Raw genomic sequence first — 21,434 nt, 5'->3', positions numbered from 1 at the left:
AATCCCATGTTATTACAGGATTCTGTTGTAATAAATTTATATCTCAATATACATAACATATTTAAAGCGGAAGGTAGTTTCTGTGTGTGCATGCCCTATCACTCCATATCCCAGACACTACGATTGCCTCCCAATTTCCTGGGTCATCTATCCCATAAACTAGGAATATCTCCTAGTCTATGTACATTCACAGTCTGAATTATGCTGGGATTAATGGAATATTCACATTCACATACACTCATTTGGAGAGTGTATAGTTGAGTGATGTATAAATGAGCTTGTTGTTACATGCTACCAGATTCTTATGTTAAAGTCATATCTAAATTGGAATATGAATCTCCTACAGTGAATCAGGCTACCTGACCCAGTGAAGTTGGGTGGAATCTAAGCCATGATGTTGCAAAACCACATTTAGATGATGTGCATAAATTTAATTTTAACTTGTGGGGAAAGTTTGGGAGCTTCTGACCTTATTTCTTTAACTATAGTGTATAGCAAGCCAAAATTCTGTGTTTCCTTTATCTAATTTATGTAAACACCTGATCCGTTACAGGACTACTTAAGAAAGACCTTGATGGGCACTGATGAAAAGGATATGACCTCTTTACCTTCCTTTTTTCTTTTTAAAAAACATTTATTTAATTTATTGGGGTGACATCTACAGTAATAAAAGAGAAACCTGCAAATTGGTGTCACTCCACTATGCCCACCAGCCAATCAGATGAGTATGCAAATTAACCCAATAAAGATGGTGGTTAATTTGCATACCCAGGGGAGGAGCGAAGACTGAAGGCTCTGGCAGAGTGAAGACTGAGGCTGAAGAGGCTTGGCTTCTCCGCTGTGGCCAGAGTGAAGGCCTGGGTCCCAGGTGCCAGAGGAAAACCGGTGCCGGCAGCGAGGGGAAGGGAAGGCCTATTGCACAAATCTCTTCATGCAATGGGCCTCTAGTTGGTTGATAAAATTATATAGGTTTCAAGTGTACAATTCTATAATATATCATATATGTCTTGTGTTCACCACCCAAAGTCAATTCTCCTTCCGTCACTATGTATCCCTCCCTTTACTCTTTCAGCCTTCCCACCCCCTTTTCCCTCTGGCAATCACCATACTGTTGTCAGTGTCCATGAGTTTTTTGTTTATTTGCTTTTTTGCTTAATCCCTCACCTGTTTAACCCAGCCCCTCAACACCCCTCCCCTCTGACAACTGTCAGTCTGTTCTCTGTATCTATGAATCTATTGTGTTTGTTAGTTGATTTTGTTCATAAGATTCCACATATAAGTGAAATAATGTGGTATTTGTCTTTCACCTTTCTTTTATGTATCTGCTCTTTATTAGTTAGTGTCCAAGTTGAATTCCTGGCATGTACTTTAATCCCTGCTCCATAAAGTAATTTCTATAAATCCTCAACTCTGACCCACTTCCTTGCCAAACTGCATGGTCTGCCTGGAACTCCTAGAGGTGTCTAGTGTGGGACGTCAGCTTATTCAGACACTTACTTGTCAGCCTCATGTTACTGTGTGACAAGAACTCAAACACAGGATTTCAGTTTCTTAAGCCTGGACACATAAAAGGCTTTAACCTGATGGGTCTGAAGGCACTGTAGATGATTGGCTTAGAGAACTAGTCTACATCTTGGGTTTGTTCCATTTCCAGGACCATTTCCAAGTTGTCTGCTAGGTCTCTGAGACCGTTAGCTTCTCCTTCACCTTAATGCCTCCCACCATCAAAGGCAAAACTTTCAGTCACACATTTTTTCAGCAACTCTTTGACATTGCTGCATTCTTCCGACTCTTGGAGGACAAAACAAAAGGGCTGAAGGGGGATCTGGATGGGGATCCAATGTCTCCATAATCTTGGAAGGACTTAGTGTATTGGGAATGGAGGAAACTAAATAAAATTAAAATTCTAGTCTGGTAGTGGAGTATTATGGTACACATTTATTGTGTAAGGGCTAATACATCAGAGACTCTTTTATCCTTAAAACCTACACTTAATGTAAATAAATTCTGTCATATTCAACCTCACATAAAATGCCAACTGCTTAGGTTCAGGGTTAACAGACATAGACAGAGGAAGTAACAGATCATGAACTTTAGTCTACCTTTAGTGCTCAGGCCACAGCCTATTTGGGACATGTGCTTGGGCAGTTTAATCACACAGTCACATGGCAGACTGGCTCAAGGCTTTCTGAGTCCTGGGCTGAGAGCTCATTACTATGTTGTTATTCACTTGTACTTTAGAGAGAGTGGGATTTTCGTAAGTATCAAAAAGCTATGTGATAGATTTCTCTGGAACTTTGTGGAAAGAAACATGAAAGGACAATAAGAATGGTTGTTTATAAGTAGCTAGGTGAAAGGGGTAGAAGAGGCCTGGAATGATTGTGAAGTAAATCTTAAATATACCTTCTTATAAAATTTTGATTATTTTTAGCCATGCAATATCACCTATAGAAGTAAAGAAGAAAACCAGTGAACAATAGATGGGATGATAATTAGAAATGGGAAAAAAATATGGATAACTAAAGTTTAAAAAATATGTCTTTGATACAAGAATCTTCCACCCCACCCATCATCCTCCCCCCTCCCTTCCTTTGGTAAAGCCAACTTTCTAGACCTCATTTTACTTGACTTCTATGGCAGCTTCAGACATTTGACTACTCCCTCCTTGAAATATTCTTTTGTCCTGGCTATTTAGACACATCTTTCCTGTGTTCTTCCCACTTCTCTAGTAACTGCCTCACAATCTCCCTTTAGATCTTACCCCTTTAACACAAGACTAAAGACTCTCCTCCTGCAAACTCCATGTTCTCATTTACTAGGTGGGTTCCATCTCTAGCACAAACACATATACCTTCTGATATATTTTTCTTCTTTTTTTTCAGGAAAAGCATCTTACAATTCTTTTCATTTTCCAGTGTATCCATCTAATGTTACTAATAATACAATTCATACTACTAGTAGATCCATCAGTAGTCCAGTTAGTTATTTTAGGTTAGCCCAAATCATCCTTTTTTACTTATGAGCCAACTAAAACAGTCTAGCTAATGATAGGACTTCTGAGAGGTAAATCTATAAAAGAACAAAAGTGTTTTTCTTTCCCTTTTTAAACCAATCCTTACTGCGGTGATTTTTAACATTTTTTCATCTCATGGAACACAAAAACAAATTACTAAAATTCTGTGATACACACACAAAAAAATATTTTTTTGCTGATCTGACAAAAATATAGATTTAACTTTTTTTATTGATTTCAGAGAGAAGAAGGAGGAGGGAGAGAGATAGAAACACCAATGAGAAAGAATCATTGATCAGCTGCCTCCTGCACACCCCGTACTACTGGGGATCGAGGTCACAAACCAGGCATGAGTCCTGAAGGGGAATCAAACCATGACCTCCTAGGTCAGTGATGCTCAACCACTGAGCCACAATCGCCAGACAAAAAGAGGTATGATTTTGATGAATTGACATCGAATGGCTACTGTTATGTTGACTGTTGTCATTTTTTTATTGGACAATCCAAGGGAAAAGAGATCAGTGCCCATGACTAAATAGTCAGGTATTGCTTGTTTTAAAAATCGCTGCCTTGGAAAATTAATGAAGGTGACCTAAGAATAATGCTGTTATCCATTAATTCCAGTCCTTATTCACAGGACCACTTTAGGAGTACTAAGTCAGAACCTGTAGGTACACACTTGAATATATGTTTCCAAATGTTCTCCATGCATTTCTAGTACTCAGGTGTCTCACCTTCGCTCTATGTAACTCTCTGATTGGCAAATATTGGTTATTCCAGTTATTCAGAATAAAAGTCTTTCCAATTCCTGATGTACTAATGGATGAGAAGAAAAATGGATGATTGGGGAGGAGGTAATTGAGACAAATTTAAGAACAATTGTTCAATATAACTAATTTCTCTTCATTAGTATACTGAAAGGGTATAGAAAGAAGGAATCTAATTGATTCTGTTACACAAAAAAGTTATTCCAAGTAGAAAATTGGGTAAGTGGAAGGGATAAAAATGAGTAAGTAAAGAAGAGGGTTATTAACAAATGAATTCAGAGGGGATTAGAAAGAAAAATAAAATACAGGGGTGGTTTTCCAAGTTGTAGAGGTTGTGCAAGTTTTCTGCATTTCTTTCTTGAATGTACGTAAAACTCACCCGCCAGTTCCTTGTTGGGAAAAATGCCTCAAGTTCATGGAGCAAACCCAAATTAAACCTCTCTTCCATGACCATAATTTCTTATAAACCACCCTAGAGATGCAGAATAGACCACATCTGCACTCAATGAGAAAGAAACCACTAGCATTTGACATTGTATTAAAAGCTAGGTAGTTACTACTCAACTATAGCATTTTGGCTGCATGAATTATTCAATTACTATGGAGACAGTTTAAGTTTTCCCTGTTTTGTTTTCTTTTCTGTAGTCTTTGCTTTTCTCCACATTCAGGAAAAAAAATCTATGTCATACAACTACAATTTGTGGCGTATCTAAAACAGCTGTGGCTAAACGATGTCGTATTAGAAATCCCCCGAATTATGTGAGTGCAAAGACTGAAATTCTTGGGAACAGCAGCAGCAGAAAAAAGGAGAAACTCAGCATGGAAGCCAAACATATTCCCTAATGAGGCCTCTGATGAAGTCATAAATTCCCCTTTATTTCCTAAGTCTCCAAACAATATATGTGTCACAGAGGGAGCAGGGGGGAAGGGGAGAGAGAGAGAAAGGGGGGGGGAAGAGAGAGACAAAAATTCAACAATATGTTTAAAAGCAGTAAATTGCATTGATAATTTAGTCAATCAACATTTGGATGTAACTTGAAGTTGTCTCACAAATTTTAGTGCTGATATGTCTGATTATTTTTAGAATATCCTGGCTGAAGTACACAGCAAATGTCCAAATATAAATATTTCATTTAGATTTTGGCCTTTTTAAGGTTCAGGGGTGTATAAATTCAGTTTTTCTTAAGAGCTGGTTTAAATAGATCAGTGATAAGCTTCATGATGTGAACTGATATTATATACAGCTGTAAATGCCATTGGTATTACTTCAGGCAAACTTGGCTATCGCCAAGTGACTTCTGGGAATATGGTAACATAATGCATGTAGAATTTGCAAACTGAAAAATGCAGCAAAATGATATGGCAGGGGGAAAATCAAATGGCAAGAAAAACCTGGTATTCTGTAACACCATAAACTCACCATGGCTAATAAGAATGCAACACTTCATTAACCTCAAACCACTGTGAGCCCCAGGGTTTGAAGTAACCAGTATTAAAAGAAAGGGGCAAAGAATCTGCTATGCTGCTCAAAGTATTCCACTGTTACATTGAAATTATCTTCTTATGACTATAAAACCAGTGTGTTGATTTCTTGGGGGGAAAGGGTGAATACCACATAGATCCCATGGTCTTAAAATTGTTCCTGGATAATGAATGATTACAAAGCATTTAGCAAATTCACTGAACTTTTGTCATTCCAATTTAATTGTTTAGATAAGAAGTTCTTGTGCCATTAAATTTCTTTAATACACAAATTCATAGGTTTTAAGTGTGCTGGATGATAAGAAACATCATGCATATGCAATTTTAACAAGTATAAGTGAGAACTTAATATTGCTAATAGCATGTGCAAGTGAAAAGTATGAGACACAGGTCTTGCCTTCTGAAAGCTTTTAAATTTTTTAGATTGAAAGCACATTTATATACAACAGTTAAATAATAACACAAGGGAGTAAATTACTGCTTTAACGCCTTCCTTGGGTTGCTTTAGATTGACTTTTGTAATTATTAAACAGAATATTTAGAATATTATTCTTGGCCTATGGTTGGTACTCAATAGATGGAAGCTAGAAAAGGTACACAATATCGATGTAACAGAAAATAAGTGGAAGAAGTTTTTAAAGTTGAGTTAAATATGGGGAGGTGCTGTCAGAAAAGGCTTCCTGGAAGAAAGGTATTCTGTAGGAGAACATTCTAGGTTACAATGAGAAACAAGTAGGGGGTGGGGGCAACGCAGAAATGGGTGTATTAATAAGAAACTGAGGAGATGGACGTTAGGCAGAAATTAACATGCAGAGTATGACTTCAGAAGATCCCACCGACCAGGCTAGAAATGTGGATGTTTTCAGACAAGCTGTGTGGGGTCACTGACGGTTGTTGGCAAACATCTCTTCTAAGAAAGGATAAGCTGCCTTTGGTGAGAGGAGGAGAAAGCAAACATGACACATGTTATCAGAGTAATCTAGGAAAAGTGATGAGGCAGTAGAGTTGGGAGTTAAATAGTGGTCATAAAAACCAATATTGGAGATGTTTCAAAGGAAAAATTAACAGAGCTTAGAGACTTAATTCCATGTCAAGTACAAAAGAGTGGGTAGAGTTAAGTTTCCTAAGGTTTTAGCCTGGAGGTCTTAATAGAAATGGGGAAGTTGGAAAATAGCAATATTTTAAGTGGGAGAGAAGTGCAAAAATATGATAACACCTTCTAATTATAAACCCCCTGATAATTTTTTTTAATTGATTTCAATGAGGAGGGGAGAGGGAGAGAATAATTAAATGGCTGCCTCCTGCACGCCATCTACCGGGGATGGAGCCACAACCCAAACACAAAGCATGCCCTAACCAGGAATCAAACCGTGAGGTCACGCTCATCCAGCTGGGACTCTACTGACAGTTTGTATAGTCCTTTCCCAAACATGTTTCATACTAATAATGTGAGATGGTCAATGAAAGTGTTATCCTCCTTATCAAATTTGAAAACTGAGGTTCAGGAAGGGAAAGACAATCAGTGAAAGCTTAAGGTAATCCAAGGAAATAGTATTTTCTGCCTCTTATACCAAGGTTCTTTTCCCAAAAATAACTTGTTTTAACACCATAACACATATTTCATTAGGAGTGGATTATTTAAGTCATAATAATTAACTGTACAACAAAAGGAACCATCAACAAAACAAACTGAATGAGAGAAGATATTTGTAAATGATACATCCAATAACGGGCTAATAACCAAAATATATAAAGAACTCAAGCAATTCAACAACAAAAACACATAATCCAGTTTTAAAAAAATGGACAGAGGGCCTGAGGAAGATATATAGATGATCAACAGATATATGAAAAGTTGTTCAAAATCACTAGTTATAAGGGAAATACAAATCAAAACCTCAATGAGATATCACCTCATATATGTCAGAATAGTTATTATCAATAAGACAAGAAATAGTATTGAAGAGGTTGTAGAGAAAAAGGAACCCTCATACACTGCTGGAGAGAATGTAAATTAATACAGCCACTAAATCTGGAAAACAGATAGAGGTTCCACAAAAAAAATTAATAGAGCTACTATATGACCCAGCAATCCCTCCTCTGGGATTGAAAAGACTTATTCATAAAGATATATGCACCCCTATGTTCACTGCAGCACTATTCACAATAGCCCAGACATGGAAACAACCTATGTGTCCTTTAACAAATTATTGGATAAAGAAGATGTGTTATACACATACAATGAAATACTACTCATTCATAAAAAAAATGAAAAAAAGCCATTTGTGACATTATGGATGGATCTTTAGAGTATCATGCTAAATGAAATAAGTAAGAGGGAAAAGAACAAGAACCATATGATTGCACTCATATGTGGGCTATAAAACAAAAAGCAACAAACAAAACAAGCAAACTCATAGACACAGAAAACAGAATAATGACTGCCAGAGGGGAAGGGGGCAGGAGGGGAGAACAAAGACGCTAAAGGGGCTCAAAATATGGTGACGTAAGGAGACTAGACTTTGGGTGGTGAGCGCACAATGGAGTATACAGATGTATTATAAGGTTATATACCTGAAATTTATATCATGTCATTAACTATTGTTACCCCAATAAATTTAATTTAAAAAACCACAAACCTATCTTCTATGGTCTTAAGCAAAGAAAGAACTAAAAGCTCACCATATTTATACAAGGAGCAGTGCAGCAGTCAAATAGGTTACTTGAATCAAAAGGGGATACTCTAATTACCCATCATCACCAAATAACATATTCTGACAAATGTTTCCTATGAGTACTGCTAAATCTCCAAATGTCAACTCAGGTACAGGAAAACAATTAAGAAAATTAAAACCTACTGCAAAGTTTTTTGAATGCTGATACCTATAGAAAATGCTCAGTGGAGAATTTTCAAAGACATTAAACACCACCTTTTTTAGAAAAAAAAAAGTTTTCTGTTATAGTTTTATGAACTGCTATTGCTTTTGTTTAATTTGCAATCATTCTCAAGGGATTAGACATACTAAAAGCAAAAAGAATTAAGAGTCAGTAAGATGACATAGGCTGACATATACTTAAACTACTCTGAGCAAAACAAAAATTCATTGATGACAATGAAAAGGCAAACAGGGCCCATGTTAAAAGCAAGGGGTCACTATAATAATGCTTGAAAAATTTTTGTTCTGAAAAGAGTGTCAGTGCTCAGGGCTTCTAGGAAAGGTGACATCTGATCATGAGGTGAGAATAGACAGGATAAACTCTATAAGCAGTTTTCGAGGAGGAGCTTAATAGAAACACAAAATGAAAGCATTATGCACACAGTCGGCAATATCACCCAAATAAAGGTGTGATCATCAGTAAGGAGGCCAAACCAAAGAGCCATTCTCAGCAAAGGCTCAAAATTCTCTACCAAACTATGACAGCCCCAAGAGTGCTTACATATGCTCTCTAAAGCCAGAGATCCAACAGCAAGAGTCTGGTCATTCATTTTCAAAATCTACTATTTTCATCGATTCATCACATGATAGTAGATGCAATTTAAGCATCAACTGACTGAAAAAGGCATAGAATGACCAAAGAGCTACTATGAACTTGATAACCATATAAATAAATTCACATCTCATTGAATAGGATTTCTTCTAAATACATATGGAAAATAGCAGTACATATGTAAGTCACCAATTATTAATTCAACCTGTAGTGAAGGCTGGGATTTGCAAAACTCTTAAATTCACCCACCACACACATACAAGTTGGAAATCATGGATAAAGTTTGTTCCGGAGGTTGTTTTTTTTGTTTTGTTTTGTTGTTTTTTAAAGTAGAGAAACAATTATATAAAATAAACTGCCCTAATAATATTTCTATTATTGTATTTCTTGCATAATATTTTTTTTATCTTTCACATCCAAGTTTCTCAAGTTAGTTATTTATCTTAAAACCCTGCCAGTCATATAATTTATTTGAATGAGTACTTTAAAATTGATAAATGAAGGGGTTATAATACAAGTAGTCATAAGACAGATTTAATGGATGCTAACTACTAAATAGGAAAATGCTCCTGAATTTTTATCATCTTGGTCTAAGAAAAATAAAGGTCAACATTTGCACTACAGCTGGTTTTATGTTAGACTTTTTGTACTATGATTGAATATACATTTTGTTTTATGTAAAGCTAAATGAGGAATTAAAAACATAATAAAGTCTTTCTTATTCTATTAACAGCTATACCTTTTAAAAAATTAAATCTGGGAAAATATAACTAAAGTCTTATTTTAATTTGATCATAAAATAAAACTGTATTCTAAGGAAAAATAGGAAATAATTATTAACCAGCATGCCTTTATACTTATATTTTGTTGCATCTGTTTAGCCTATAGCATACATTTTTTTTAAAAAACCTACAAACATTTTCTATATGGATAACTTCTAACTGCCAAAGCCTAAAAGAATAAAACTGCCTCAACAATGTGTCTGTCCCCTTAAATATATGCCTCATACAATGCAAAAGAGATGAAGTGTTCCCCAATGAACTCATTTCCATAGCTGGCAACAGTTACTGCAAATCCAAAAGGAAAACTGAAGACATCTAAAATAGCCTAGTCAGGTTGGGTAAATTCTTCAAACTCTCCTCCTTGCATTTCAGCAAACGTAGAGTCTGAGAGACAGTGTACTCAGAATAGACTTTTGGGGCTCAACAAGAATGTCCGCTAGGGCACTCAACTATATTTACCAGAAAGCAGTATCAGAAACATTCTTTACTGTGAAAGAACAATGAGCTCATTCACAACAGGCACAAAAAGATCCTGGAGAACTAAAGCGATTATGGCTCAAGAAGGGGATTTTTGAAAAAGGAAAGGTTTACAGTGAGTTGGAAATGAGAGGTAAAGATTGTGTCATTAAGGACTGGAACTATGTTGATGGCTCTCTGTGACTGATTTGGTATACAACAACTAAAAAATGTACCTTAAAGCATTTGTTCAAAACAATGACTTAATAGTCCCTACTATAAGTTGTACTATAGAAGGAAAAAGCCATTAAAAATAATACAAAAAGATGACATGCTGACTTTAATCTTGAGGCTGGAAGGACTCTAACTCCAGTGGAGGTAAATGTGAAAAACCTCTCAGGGGCTGCCAACAATGGTGTGTGTTACACACCACCTGGAGGGCTCTAACTAGTCCTTCTCTGCTCTCCTGAATTACTCCATTGTTGAAAGCAACAACTCCAGGAGAGAGGCAGTACTAAAACCAAGGTAGACACAAACTTTTCCATTACAAATATCACAGTACATTTAGCTCAGCGGTCATAGATGGCTGCAGGTCACTGTTTATCTGCGAAGGAAGAAGGAAAGAAGACTTGATCAACCAAGTTGGTAATAAGCATTTAGAAATAATTTTGGAATTGCAGGGTCAACAGATCTGAATGTTTGTTTGCTTTTTTTTTTTATTTGAGGATCCCTGGCCTTTTATTTCTATCTAATTTAGTCAAAGATGATAGATTCTTTAGAAAAAGGCCATTTCAAATTGGTATGCAAAAGAAGGTGAGAAGTCAGTCGCAAATAAACAACAGCTGATGTCCCCATAATCTGGAATCCACAGCAGAGAATCCCCATCTGTGGAGGCATCTTAGATTTTAGAAAAACGTGCGTGGTTGGAAAAATGTTAAATAGAACAAAAGAGGGACAAAAAGTGCTTCATATGCTGCTCCAAATTCTGAAGTTATAAAAAAGTAGAGTACAAATGGCTACAGGTGAGGCAAGAGGTTATTAGGTTAACAGCTTTTAGAAAACATATCTGAAACATTTAATAGAAATATTACCCAATCTTAATGATACACCATGCTAAGAACTCTACAGCTTCTTTTAGTAGCCTGTTAATTTATAACACTTTTATTCTGAAATTATACTAGTAATTAACTATTCTCTGTAGCTGCAATTTAAGACCATTTTCTCCATTTGATTATTGAAGAGAAAGTATAGTATATGTCAATGTAATAATAGTTTAAGGAGTTAGTCATCTTACCTAATTTTATAAGGACAAAATAAAGTCCCAAGCATTTTCAATTTTACTTTAGAACTATTTTTCTCTTTTTGTCAGTCCTGCTCTCTACTGAACCCACTCAAGTTTTGCTTCAGGCTTTTAAACCAAATCTATGCCATTAACAAAAACTGGATCAAACTATATCCAGCTCAAGTAATGGAAAAGATTGCTAACAACAACAACTTACTTATCGTACCACCCTGTATAATTTAAGCCATTCTCATATTCATTCTCCTCTTTTAGACTCATTAAAACCCTGTAAATTAAAAACAGAAAATGGACATTACATTCCTTATCTTTCAAAATGCAGGGGCAAAATGCTCACACTGTTTCTTCTAAACTTCGCTTACACTCAGTAGAAAAGACAATAAAACAGAACAGGAGCGCCGACGAAGGGCGACAGTTAAGGTAGAAGAGAAGGAAGGAGAGGAAAGTCACTTCAGGTGGCCTCAATCTTTTCAGTAAACAGGAGGTGAGAGTGATGGATAAAGTGTGGCTTTCAGGATTTAAGGAGAGAGGAAGCAGTTTAGAACAGGCCCTGGGGGACAGTGACCAGAAATTAACTACAAACAACTAAGAAAACAGTAATGGCCTCATTTCCTCTCCCTCACTCAACTCTAGGGCTTCTTTGGGTGTTTCTCCTTTCCGGTCAAATTCATGTAATGTGTTATTTTTCTTCTGAGATAAGTGGAATTTATATCTCGGTCAAGCTAAAGAACGATCCACTTAAATCTTACCTCTGATCTACTTCAAAACCTTTGCAAATTAGTGACTAGGAGGCTTAGTATTTCAGGACAGAACTGGGGAGAGTTATTAAGACAAAAGGCAGAATTAGGAGTAGAGAACAAATGACTGGGGCGGCCTGTGGAATGTAGAAAGTTCAGCCCACGTCTGGAAATGACGTGTGAACAGTTTATTATCAGAGGAGTACATCACTTCCCAGTTTCTCACTCATTTGTGCTGTATGTTATCGATTACTGTCCGAAGTGTTGTAACCATATAGACAGCAAAGGCATTTATTTCGTGGAACGTGCCTGTTTCTACTCAGTGCAATTATTGAAGGCAGAAGTAAGTCTTGCTGCTCTTCCTGTATTACCCTAATGAGGCAGCATTAATTACCTGAGAGCATGCACACACCCCCAGTGAAGGAGAACCCCAGGGGAACTTAGGTCTCCCTAGAATGTAATTTGAAATCTCATTCCCTTAAGTGATGGAAATATCACATAGGAATATGATTATGTAGTTTTAAAAAGTGAAAAAGATTTAATTTAGCAGTCTCATTTTTTATAACGTGTTCCTGTGACCGCACAGTAGCAACATTCCCATGTCTCCAGCTTTGAAGGGAGAACATTTAAAAAATTGGTTCTGCCGAAACCGGTTTGGCTCAGTGGATAGAGCGTCGGTCTGTGGACTGAAAGGTCCCAGGTTCGATTCCGGTTAGGGGCATGTACCTGGGTTGCGGGCACATCCCCAGTAGATGTGCAGGAGGCAGCTAATCGATGTTTCTCTCTCATCGATGTTTCTAACTCTCTATCCCTCTCCCTTCCTCTCTGTAAAAAATCAATAAAATATATTAAAAAAAATAAAAATAAAAAATTGGTTCTAAGTTAGCGAAATTGTATAGCAGACAGAATATCTAAAATCTGTCTTAATGGAATATTTTTCAGCAAAAACACACACACACACATATATATATATATATCAGAAACATAATAATTCCAAAAGGAGAGTTGTCAGCTAAAAGTCTAGGACTGCTTGGAATTTATTTCAACATGTGAATAATGCTTTTAGAACCGTTCTATTTTCGTAGCTTGAGAGCTTTCTCTCTGTCATGATCATGAAAATAACATTAGCCAATTTACTGACTAAATTCAACATCAATAAGAAGTTTTGCTTTATATCAGAACATCATGAGGTTCCCATTATTTATACACTTGTGAAAAATATGGAGGTTGCACAGGCAGAGATATTTAGAGATCACATAATAAAACGACACACTGCCAATGATCTAAAACTTAAGTGAATCACAGTGAATGGTTTATTTTTCAAGGCACCATAAATAAACCATGGCTGTAACAACATTGGATATTTTCAGTTGATGAGACTAAAAATGGACTGTAAAATAGCATTCTTAAATTCATTTCATGTAGAAAAGTTCTCTACCTAAAGAGACATGCCTTTTGACTCTTCTAATAAAAAGTCAGTTTCAAAAAGCAGTAGGACAGCAGTAATTTCAGGGTTTTAAGCCAAATTTTCATAAAGAGACCTTTTTCACTGTCACGATGTGTTTGTATCATGGCATTCCTAAACTTTTTTCCCCTTCTCCACTCCTAATTCTACCTCTTCTGAAAAGTCAGTACTTACGATGGCATAAAACTAAAGTTAGATGCTTTAACTTCAGTTTAAATAGATATATTTCATGCACAACTAGACCGGGAGCTCCTGGCTACCTGCCTTCCCTGCAAGCCCAGGGACCCTACCCACCAGCCCTGCCACACCCAGGCCGGTACCCAGATGAGGCCGGGCACAGAGGGTATGAGGATATGAGGACCCTCTCCCCACCTATAGGTGATGCCTACAAATAGTCTTCTGTTCCCAAGGATGTACCACATGACTTGCCATGCATTTTGCCCTCTAACTACATGCAGATCCTATGGAAAGTTAACATTTTCATTTGCAAAACCCAGTGTCAATGGTCAGTCCCTCAAACGGGCCCTCCAGCCCAGGTCCTAAAAACAGTTTAAAGGAACAATGAACTTTTAAATCACCATACATAATAACTAAAACAATATATTATGTAATAAACTGTAATTGATATTTTTGATGTGTCACAAGTCACTTCAGAGTGATTACTAATCTGTAAGGACAGGACAATTAGTACTCAATTACCCCTATTCCAGTAAAGCAAAATATTTCCAGTCACAAGAAATTTCAATAAATGAATACTCAATGAACCACAGCTTTAGTGATAGAAACATTATCAACCACACATACATATTTTAGGATGACAACTGGAGAAGTGTAAATACTGTTTTAGAGAGGCTATAAAAAGTAGCACAAATATTTCTGAGAAATGAACACACACTCTTCTTCTCAAATTTGCCAAATAATCCTACACTCATATTGTTAAAATGAAATATAACTGCAGGTGAAATAAAACTGAGCTCTCTGGAAAGCTTTAAATCCTGCCGATGCAAGTTTCCAAAAACATGGCTAAAATCTCCTTTCCCCGGAGAGTAAGAGCGGAAAGGTTTTCCCTCCTAGTTTTTCTGCATGACAGAGTCTTTCAGATTATAAACAGACACAGAGGATCACTCCTAAAAATCTTGGAGAAGAAATCCGCCTTTTGAGAATCGTGTACGAATGTATGTCATGACCTCATGCACAGCTGGCCCCGCTCCGTGCTCGTTACTATGAGATGACTTTAGTCATGCTCTCCCTCCTGCCCCCATCCCCCTAAGTGCACATTCTTCATGCAATCCCAGCACTTCCCAAGCTGCACTCTGCTAAACATTAGAGGCCCAGGAGACTCTCAATGGATATTTCTGTCAAGTAAGTTTGGAAACTATTTCATGGAGTATCTCCTCTCAGAAATCACAAAGTACAGAGTGGGGCAGAATGTGCAGGCCCTGGAAGGATGGGTTAAAGAGGCAGATTTTATTCTGTAGGCGATGTGGAAAGCACAGAAGGGTGTAAGCATGGGAGAGACAGGGTTAGTCCATTTCATGGAGAATGTGGATGACGCTGGAAAGATAGTATTGAGAGAGAAAAAGTCATACAAGACAGGCCAGGTTTGAGGTGGTCACCACAGAAACAGAGGAGAAGCGTATGTTAACAGTTTCTGCAGAAAATGAGAAGTGCCTCCTGAAAACGATGTGGCATGAGGAAAAGGGTGGGAATGGACTTAGAGGTCGAAGTTCTCTATTGTCACTATTTTCACAGTGAAATGGAAGTGAAAGGCAGATGAAAATTTAAAGCGATGTCTGAAGGTCAAGTTTGGGGTCAACTCCTATGGGCAACGAAAAGGAAGTTGATTATTAACTATTTAATATCGTCATCATGGAGCTGGGTCCTGACCCACCCAGCCACACTGTTTTCCTTCCCTAAGTCCCCTGTAACTCTGTTTTGGTACCTCACTTGTGATAACTTTAAAATATGTGTATTATTATTATTTTCTTACTTTCTCCTATTTTAACTACTTGATTAGGGAAGAGAGAGGATAGTTGACCTTATTTTAGCCTGCATTACCTTTTATAACACATTACATTTAGCAAGCATTTAAAACATCCTTGTTAAATTGCTAAACACATGTCATTAAATATATGTAACTTTGCTTCTACATCCACCAAGGAACCATTATTCCTCTATTGCTAAGGTAATTTTCCCCTCTGGTTTACTTCAAGACTTTCTCTTTGCCTTTGGTTTTTAGCAGTTTGAATATGATGTGCCTAGGCATGGATTGTTGTAATGTCTTTGTTTTATGTTTGACTAGAGGCCCAGTGCATGAAATTCATGCATGGGGAGGGGTCCCCTCGGCCCAGCCTGAACCGCCTCCAATCTGGGACCTCCCGGGGATGCCCGACTGCTGGACATTCTTCTCACAATCCAGGACCACTGGCTCCTAACTGCTCATCTGCCTGCCTTCCTGATCGCCCCTAACTGGCCCTCCTGCCAGCCTGATTACCCCTAACTGCCTCTGCCTGCTGACCTCATCACCCCTAACTGCCCTCCCCTGCCGGCCTGGTCGCCCCACACAACCTGCTGTTCAGTCATTTGGTCGCCCCACACTAACCCCGCTGCTGGCCTGGTCGCCCCACGCAGCCTGTTCGGTCGTGGGTTCAGTTGTTTCTGTTGCGACGGTCACTTTGGCTTTTATATAGATAGATTGTTTTGGTATTTATACTACCCACAACCTTTGGGGGTACGGGATGATGCTCCATCTGACTGAGCCACCTGGCCAGGGCTATATATATTCTTAATTTTTGTAGTTATTGGAATTTTCAAATGTATACAAAAATAGAGAAAAGTAATAGATCACTATGTACCCATAATCTAGTCTCAATAATTATCAACATTTTTGCTAATTTTACCTCATCTCTCTCCCTCCCAAACCCTCACCCCCCAAATATTGTAAAGCAAACCCCATATAACACACAAATACTTCAATATGAATCTCTACTGGATAAGAAAGTCCATTCACTGGGTAAAGTTACTTTGTTCTAACCCCTCTGGGGGAGAAGTGAGCTCATTTCCTGTATAAGAGTGACAGCTGCATGGTTCTGCCACTAGTGTTGCTTGGAAACCTGAGCATGAGTGGGAGAGTATGTGTGAGTGCTGAGAAATGAAAGGGTGAACTGACTTGGAGAATTTTCACTGATTCTCATCTGTCCTTCTTCCCTCCATCTAGACAGTTGGACAGGTCAATAAACTAAGAACATTTCTCTTGTACTTAAAATTCTGGGTGAGAATTAGTTCTGCAAATGGAAGCAACTTATCTAAGATGATAAAAACAAAAGTCAAGCAAAGGCCATTTTCCTGTGCAATATTGGATGTTTCAACTGCAAACCAAGACAAAGAAATGTGAGGTTTTGTACAGCGGTGCTTATACTGGCACTTTCCAATTTTCTGGGTGTCAAGAGGCAATTGTGACCATAGCAGCAGCAGTTTAATTCTGGCTTGCTGATCAGTGGGTTACCAGCCCCGGGAATGTGTTAGTAAATTCAGAGCTCCAGCAACAGCCTCAGGGGTAAGCAGCTCTTAGGGGGGGTCAGTTCTAGTCTCTCTGGAAGTCATTCTACAAGGAACAGCCTAAAACCCATTTTTACATCTTCAATCCATTTTATAAGCACCTATATTACCTGCATTAAATATCTTCCAGCTTAAGACATATGTTTCTGTTTCCTGAATTAACCTTGATATACACTATTTGACGTACCAAAGTGTCTGTGGAACCGGTACTAAATTTTCATGAGCTAATACTTGGTTTTATTATGCAATACACTAATTTTTCTATTCTACTTGTTCCATTTAAAATTCCCTTAAGTTTATACACACTTTTAAACTTAAACTTCCACACTATTCTAATAATTAAATAAATAGTTGATTGCAATGGTTTAAATCTATATCGTGACCCCTTGTAAATGACAACAGCATTTACTAATTTTTCTTTTATTCTATCCTAGCCCTCATGGTAGACAATATGGAGTTTTTCCAGCTATCATTTTACTGACCTCTACGACAGCAGGGAACAGTTCTCAGGCAAGTCTCCACACAGCTAAGACATATTTTAAAGAAACTGACAAAAAAGAAGACAGAGAATAAGGGGGAAAAAAGTGGTCCGACTGACTTTTAGCTTTGGTGGGGGGAGAGGGGAAACTGCTCTTGATTTAAAAGAATGTGAGTTTTTCATAAAATCATTTTCTGAAAGCTTTCATTGACTAGACCTGATTTTTTTTTTATTAAAACAACCTCTAGAAACCATATGCACTGTTTGAATGTTTTCCCTCCATCTACTCATTAGTCAAACAGAAATAAATCTAATGGGACCAAAGGAACTTTTAAAAACTAAGCATCCTTAAATCTTGTTATATGAATAGTGAACTATAGTCAGATTTTAGTTCTTCATTCCAAAACCAATAAAATCACAGCAAAATGTTAAATGAATCCACAGATCTCAGAGGATAACAGATCATAAAACTCCCACGGATTTGGCAAGGTGGCAGCCACTGACAGAAGGAGAAAAGATATATAAATATAAGCTAAAGTTTCACATTTTTCTATCCTAAAGAATTGAGCTTTATGTAAAAAGTGGAGTTCTTAACTATAAAACATGTTTCTACATTAACAGATAACATTAATGAGTACTATATTTATGCTTTATACGTCCTACCTTCTACAGGAAAAAAAAATTTGAATTAATTTCAATCATAAAGCTCAACAAGCTTATTTAAACTTTTATGTTAATGTATTGAATGGAAATCTTCCCAAAATGCATTATCTTCTCTCTTGCTTAGTGAAACAACATAAAATGAATATTAATTCATTTTGATGCTTCAGCTTTCTAATTATCATAATCAATTACCATCCTATTCTGAAATGCTGTGCTCTTCTGGAGCCACTGCTATGTGATAAAATGTTAAAAGTGAAAACATCGCCCAGCCGGTGTGACTCAATGGTTGAGTGTCAACTTACGCACCAAGAGGTCACCGGTTTGAATCCCGGTTAGGGCACATGCCCCAGTTGCAATCCCCAGTGGGCTGTGTGCAGGAGGCAGCCCATCCATGTTTCTCTCTCATGGGTGTTTCTATCTTTCTCTCCCTTCCTCTTTGCCTCAGATCAATAAAAACATTTTTTAAAGTGAAAACATCATGGACATTGGTGCTAGACACAACCTGGTTCAGATCAAGGTGCTCACAACTCTCTAGCCCTGTGACTATGGGCAAACTAATTAACATCCCTACATTTAAGTTTCATCTGCTATACAACAGGAACCAAAATGCTGCACTTGTAGACTGTTAGAAGGAGTAAGTGATTATTTGTAAGAATATATAGTAATGCCATTAACACTGTAAAATAAAATACCTCTTACTTCTCAAGTTAGAATATATCATAATTCTGATTAATTGATACAACTGTACAAAACTGGTGGGTAAGTGGCACACTACTATCTTGGTAGAATCAAACAGCACAAACTTTAGGAGTTGAAAGCACAAAATAAGGTGGTAAATTTAAACCTTAAGTTGAAATATACAGTAGGTCCTCGGGTTACGTGGGAGATCCTTTCCTACGGCGACGTAACACAATTAACACCGTAAGTCGGAACCCACCTACGTAAGCACCTACGTCACTCACATGGAGCACAGACGGAGCAGTAATGAAGTGAAACAGTAAAAAACATTTAAAAGAGAGATAACAATCCCTGAGCTTTACTTGTGGTAAATAAGTAATAAAAAACATAAAGCACACATGTACATACGTCGAAATGACGGAACTTTTTGTTTTTTTATAAATAAGTGGGAGATGGCGACGTAACCACGAAACAACGTAAGTCGAGTCCAACGTAACCCGAGGACTGCCTGTATTTAGAACAATGTTTTTGTAAATTTTATCTTTTAAATTTTTATTTTGTTTGTTGCTGCTATATATACTAGTTTTTATTTTAATTTTGTACATCAGAAACATTGCTAAATAGAAATCCATCTAAGAAGAGACATAAACATCTAAGTTTATAAAATTTTATTGAGACATTTAAGACAGATAAGTAAAGAGATACACCATTTATATGGATTAAAGGGTCACTTTTCCTCAGATTGTTCTATAAAGTCAATGTAATCACAGCCTAAAATTACAACAGTCTGTGTGGAAATTGACTAGCTAATTGTAAAATGTAAATGCAAAAAGCCAAGAAAAAACAAGGCAATCTTGCAGAAGAATAAAATGAAAAATTCTATCGAATATGAATTATTATAACTGGGCAGTTCAGTTGGCTAGAGCATCGTTTGGATACACCAAGGTTGAACGTTCAATCCCCTGTCAGGGCACATAGACAAAGCAACCAATGAATGCATAAATAAGTGAGACAACAAATCAATGTCTCTCTCCCCCTCCATTCCTTCCCAGCCCTCTCCCTCTCTAAATTAAAATAAATAAAAGATAGCACAGTATTGGTACAACAACACAAACACAAAAGACAACTAGGACACACTAAAGAACTTAGAAACAGATCCATAATATACGAAGAGTTGATTTAGGACAAAAGTAGCACTTCATGAAAGTCCAGAAAGGAAAGTCTTTTCAATAAACAATGTTGGGACAATTACATATCCATGGAGGATGGGGGAGGGGGCAATTAAATTGAATCCTTCCCTCATACCACACCCCCAAAAAAGAACTTAAAAAAAAAACTTCAAGTAAATTTTCAGGCCTTAGTGTGAAAGACAAACTATAAAGCTTTTTAAATATAAGAGAATGGGTCCATGATCTTGGGAGAGGAAAATATTTCTTAAACAGTATGCTGCCCTAGCCGGCTTGGCTCAGTGGATAGAGCGTTGACCTGCGGACTGAAAGGTCCTGGGTTCGATTCTGGTCAAGGGCACATGCCTGGGTTGCGGGCTCGATCCCCGGTGTGGGGCATGTGGGAGGCAGCCGATCAACGATTCTCTCTTATCATTGATGTTTCTCTCTCTCTCCCCTTCTCCCTTCCTCTCTGAAATCAATACAAATATTTTTTTAAAAAAACAGTATGCTAAAAGCTTTAACCATAAAGGAAATAATTGATAAACATGCCTAAATTAAAAATAATAAATGGTTGTTCAACAAAAAACATAATAAAGAGTGAAAAGACATGGTAGAGGGCCTTGCTTAGGGTTTTCAGGAAACATGGAAGCGGTGGCGATAGTTGGAGCCTAAGTACTCTGATGGTCTCTCAGTGCCCTGTGAGAGGAAAGGGGAGGATGCCACTGGAATCATCATCTTCGATGCAGCTATCCTTCCCTTCTCTCTTACCCTCAGTGCCAGGCAATTCTACTAACTCTTTCTTTCCCCCAATGTCTTACATCACGTCCCAGAAAATGAAGTGTATTCTTCACTGGTTTGCTAGTTGGTCAGGTCCCCAGCGTGAACGTTTCCTACAAGACCTGGTAACTAAAGCAGTGCCAGGAAAATTACAGCCATTGCTAGAAGGTCTGGAGCAGCTTAGTGTGTCTGGAGCCAACCGACCACCTTGTATCTTTGAGTGCCAACTACGTCTTTGGGATCAGTGGTTTTGAGGTTGGGCTGAGGAGGAGCGCAATGAATTTGTCAGGCAGCTGGAGGTCAGTGAGCCAGACTTCGTGGCAAAGTTTTACCAAGCAGTGGCTGCTACAGCTGGTAAAGACTGATAGGCATTAAAGTCAAAGAAGACAACCATAGTTGATGGAGCCGAAGCCACAACTCTACAGTGAGAACTTCAGATGTGCCACTTAAAGGTCTGGGGATGGTATCCTGATTCACTGACTGAGCTTGCTGACTAGTACGGGCCTGGTTATTTCAATGTTGACAGCACATCCGCTGGACTAGTGTAAATGTTTTCCATTTAAGCAAATCCAGAGTAGCAGTCTGCCTCTAGCTTACTTTTTTCCAGGAGATGGAAAGCC

At 37.7% G+C, this 21,434-nt stretch overlaps 2 protein-coding genes across 9 annotated transcripts in view; one reads left to right on the top strand and one right to left on the bottom strand.

Moving 5' to 3' along the window:
- The window catches only part of PPP1R9A (protein phosphatase 1 regulatory subunit 9A), a 230,710-nt gene that overhangs the window by 126,588 nt on the left and 82,688 nt on the right, over nt 1–21,434 (bottom strand). The window lies entirely within an intron of this gene.
- On the top strand, nt 20,660–21,419 carry LOC102773336 (uncharacterized protein C14orf119-like). Its single transcript, XM_015558302.1, is given in 1 exon segment — nt 20,660–21,419. A coding segment is annotated over 1 exon segment (462 nt). The 5' UTR covers nt 20,660–20,717; the 3' UTR covers nt 21,180–21,419.

The sequence above is a fragment of the Myotis davidii genome, unplaced genomic scaffold (assembly GCF_000327345.1).
Source record: "Myotis davidii unplaced genomic scaffold, ASM32734v1 scaffold187, whole genome shotgun sequence".
Taxonomy (NCBI): Eukaryota; Metazoa; Chordata; class Mammalia; order Chiroptera; family Vespertilionidae; genus Myotis; species Myotis davidii.
The sequence above is the reverse complement of the archived record's forward strand: the minus strand, read 5'-3'. Positions and strand labels throughout refer to the sequence as shown.